This window comes from Galeopterus variegatus, unplaced genomic scaffold, assembly GCF_000696425.1.
Source record: "Galeopterus variegatus unplaced genomic scaffold, G_variegatus-3.0.2 Scaffold5828, whole genome shotgun sequence".
In the NCBI taxonomy this organism is placed as follows: Eukaryota; Metazoa; Chordata; class Mammalia; order Dermoptera; family Cynocephalidae; genus Galeopterus; species Galeopterus variegatus.
In genome coordinates this window covers 12,580-15,988 of record NW_007731939.1, presented here as the reverse complement: position 1 = coordinate 15,988, position 3,409 = coordinate 12,580, and the positions used below count along the sequence as shown (strand labels likewise).

The 3,409-nt window shown below is 38.3% G+C and overlaps 1 protein-coding gene across 1 annotated transcript in view; it reads left to right on the top strand.

Annotated features, from left to right (window-relative positions):
• The window catches only part of WDR11 (WD repeat domain 11), a 63,260-nt gene that overhangs the window by 57,200 nt on the left and 2,651 nt on the right, over positions 1–3,409 (top strand). The window contains exons 24-28 of the mRNA XM_008590060.1: positions 8–109; positions 957–1,052; positions 1,550–1,715; positions 2,217–2,314; positions 2,706–2,851. Of these exons, the coding sequence (XP_008588282.1) occupies positions 8–109; positions 957–1,052; positions 1,550–1,715; positions 2,217–2,314; positions 2,706–2,851 (608 nt within the window). The remainder of the gene's footprint in view (positions 1–7; positions 110–956; positions 1,053–1,549; positions 1,716–2,216; positions 2,315–2,705; positions 2,852–3,409) is intronic.

Below are 3,409 nucleotides of genomic sequence, written 5' to 3'. Positions count from 1 at the left end.
GGAAAAGTTGGGAAGCACAGCGACTACTAAAGAAGCTACTCCTCGGGACATACTGAACAACCCGCTGGATATATGTTATGATATACTCTGTGAAAATGGCTATTTTCAGGTATTATGCTGTATGTATGAAAACCTTCAAAGCTGTCTTCTTTATTATTTATATCTTTTAAATATCTTAAACTTGGGAAACTTTCAAACTAAATTGAAGACCATGTAATAAAAATAAGTCCTTTGGCACATTTGTGTAAAAAAGGACTTGAAAAGCTCATAAACACTGAGTTTTTTAATAGACATTAAAATGTTATTATTAATAGCCTTAATTTTTTAGTTTCTTAAATTTTTTAACTTAGAAGGTTCAGTTGAATTCTCTCATTAATTTTTTTAAATAACAAATATTTTATTTTATTTATTTATTTTTTTCCTTTTTGTCTCTTTTTTCCGTGTCCGGCAACGGATCGCAACCCTCAGTGTTGCGCCCGTATCAGACCGGGACCGGCAATGGGATCGCATCCCTCGGTGTTTCCCCCACACCTCGCTCAGCCAGTGAGCGGGAACCGGTCTGTATGTGGGATCCGAACCCTCGGCGGGAGCGCCACCGCACTCCCAAGCGGCGCACTGTAGCAGTGCACCACGGGGCCAGCCCCCATATTTTATTTTTTTATTGAAACAGTTGATTGTACATATCTGTGTGGGGATAGCATTGACTGTCAATACCTGTGTGCAATAGGTGACGCTCAAATCAGGATAATTAGTATATTCAACATTATACAGTGGTATCATTTTTTGTGGCCCTTTACCAATACTTTTTTTCAGTTTTTATTAAAATGTTGGATTTCTGTAAAGTTGGTTACCTAGTAACCTCAGAAGTCAAAATAATGTTTATTAAAATGACTGTATTAAATACAATAAAATTTAAATAATTCAAAATCCAGGTTTAAATTTTTTTCCTATCATAGAAATTTCAACTGGAAAGGGTTAATCTGCAGGAAATAAAACGGTCAACTTATGATCATACAAGGAAATGTACAGACCAGCTACTACTCTTGGGTCAAGTATGTCAATTTTTATAATTCTTTTCATGCTTTGCGGAGTTGCTAGTTGATTAGTATTATAGAGCATCATAGTATTTCCCTCTTGAATATATCCCTTTCTCTGTAAATTTAGACTTTCTTTCAAAATAATACCAACAGACCTTATAAGAAAGCAAAAACATGATTAAGCAACTTGCAATTTTGGCTTCTGTAATGTAAAATGAAGCCTAGCTATTTGTTTTGTTTTGTTTTCGTGTCTCTGAATTGACTGGTGCAAAACTAAAATAAGCGGTTTCATGAGCACCTGTATGTACCAGACTCTGGTTTCACGTTTGTCTCAATGAAGTAGTACAGGACTTTTATTCAGGTTTTATATCTGCAAACCACACATTCAGGAGCATTTTTTGAAAATGAACATCTTCCTTAAGCATAAACTTTAGTGTCCCACATTATGAATTTTAAAAGGTTATGCTGGCAGAAAATGTTCTCATAATTAGAAAAACTATTTCTCTTATTAGACAGACAGAGCTGTGCAGTTGCTACTGGAAACAAGTGCAGATAACCAGCATTATTACTGTGATTCACTAAAAGCCTGTTTGGTCACCACTGTCACCTCATCAGGCCCCTCTCAGAGCACTATTAAGCTGGTGGCAACTAATATGATTGCCAATGGCAAGTTGGCAGGTAAGGCACACTTTGTGGGTATATTTGTCAATACTCTGGAAAATCAGACCCGTTACCAGAAAAACATTTGATTATTAGGGACATTTCTTCCTTTTTTATATATGCTGAAGAAAAATAGAAAAATAATTGCTGCTGTATATAAGATGACCATAATTTAATCATCTGAACCAGAACATTTTTAAGAGTGAAAGGGGATACTGTTAATAATTGCCAAGACAGTAGGCATAAATCAGACAACCTTGGGCAAACTAGAATGATAAAACCTCTGAATAAGATATGCTTTACCTGTTTATTCCCTGGATTCTTTTGTGCTTCCTACCCTGGTTACTTGACTGGAACAGTAGGACTCTATTTTAGTATTTTATTTTAAAATTTAAGTCCACAATGTCTTCAGTAGGTCTAAAATGCACAGAACTAGATGTAGTCAAAGGATGATTTTGGTTTTTAATGACTTGTTGGAAGCTGCAGTGTCACTTGAGGGGCTGCTATGTTGTCTTCCAGAGGGCGTTCAGTTGCTCTGCCTGATAGACAAAGCCGCAGATGCGTGCCGCTACCTGCAGACATATGGCGAGTGGAATCGGGCAGCATGGCTTGCAAAAGTAGGTGATTCCAGTAGGTGCCTTGAGTATGTGGGGTAAAAGCTCTGCCTTGAACTTCGAACTCATGATTTGGAAGCATTTTTTTGGCCTGCAAAGCAGCTTTGCAAAACATTTTCTTGCAACTCTCATCCTCTCCTCATTCTTTATAAGTTGCATTTCTTCTTATTGAGAAATGGAGCTCACGTTGGTAGCAATTAAGTGGAAGCAGCTGCCTCTGCTCCCTGTTGCCAGGCCCCTAGGTCTTTATCACCACTCTTCATGGTAAGCAGCAGCTTCTGGGCAGTATTCTGGAAAAGCAAAGCCAAGCACACGTATCTTAGAAACAATTGGATTACTTTTTTCTTTATAGAGTACGTGATGTTCTTGTTTTTAACATGGGTATCTTTCTCAGGTCCGTTTAAATTCTGAAGAGTGCGCTGATGTTCTAAAGCGGTGGGTTGACCACCTCTGTTCTCCACAAGTCAATCAGAAGTCAAAAGCCCTCTTGGTCCTTCTCTCTCTGGGCTGCTTTTCCAGCGTGGCGGAGACGCTTCACAGGTACACCCAGCGTGCCCAGGGGCTGCTCAGGATTCCGGGATTAATCACTTCAGACTTTCTGGAGGTGCTAGCGGATGGGTGGTAGTGCTCAACATGCAGAGTGAAAGGAGAGTATACAGTTTAGGTTTATAAATAGCCTAGAGAGAGTGGAACTGCCCATACTACATATCATGAGAGCTGTGATGTTGTCCTTCCAGTACACTGGTCAGACTAACAGGTACCTATCTAAAAGAGAATATAAAATCAGTTTTCAGACTATTAAGAACAATTCAGCTTTGAGTAGCTCAACTGAGAGCAAGCCCAGATAGCAGTAGGAAAGGTAACAGAAAGCTTAGCAAGGTGCATATGTCTTCTCTGAAAATCTTGAGGAGGAATACCTATCACTTTTAAGAGGCATTTTATTTATTTAAAACTAAGGGAGGAAGGTTGAGGCAAATATGACAAAAGATGATTAATATGACTTTTTAAATCTGGACAGTGGGTACATGGGTAGCTGTCATATCTCTGTAGATTTCTGTGTATTTAAACTATTTCACAGTTTTGTTTTGTTTTGTTTTG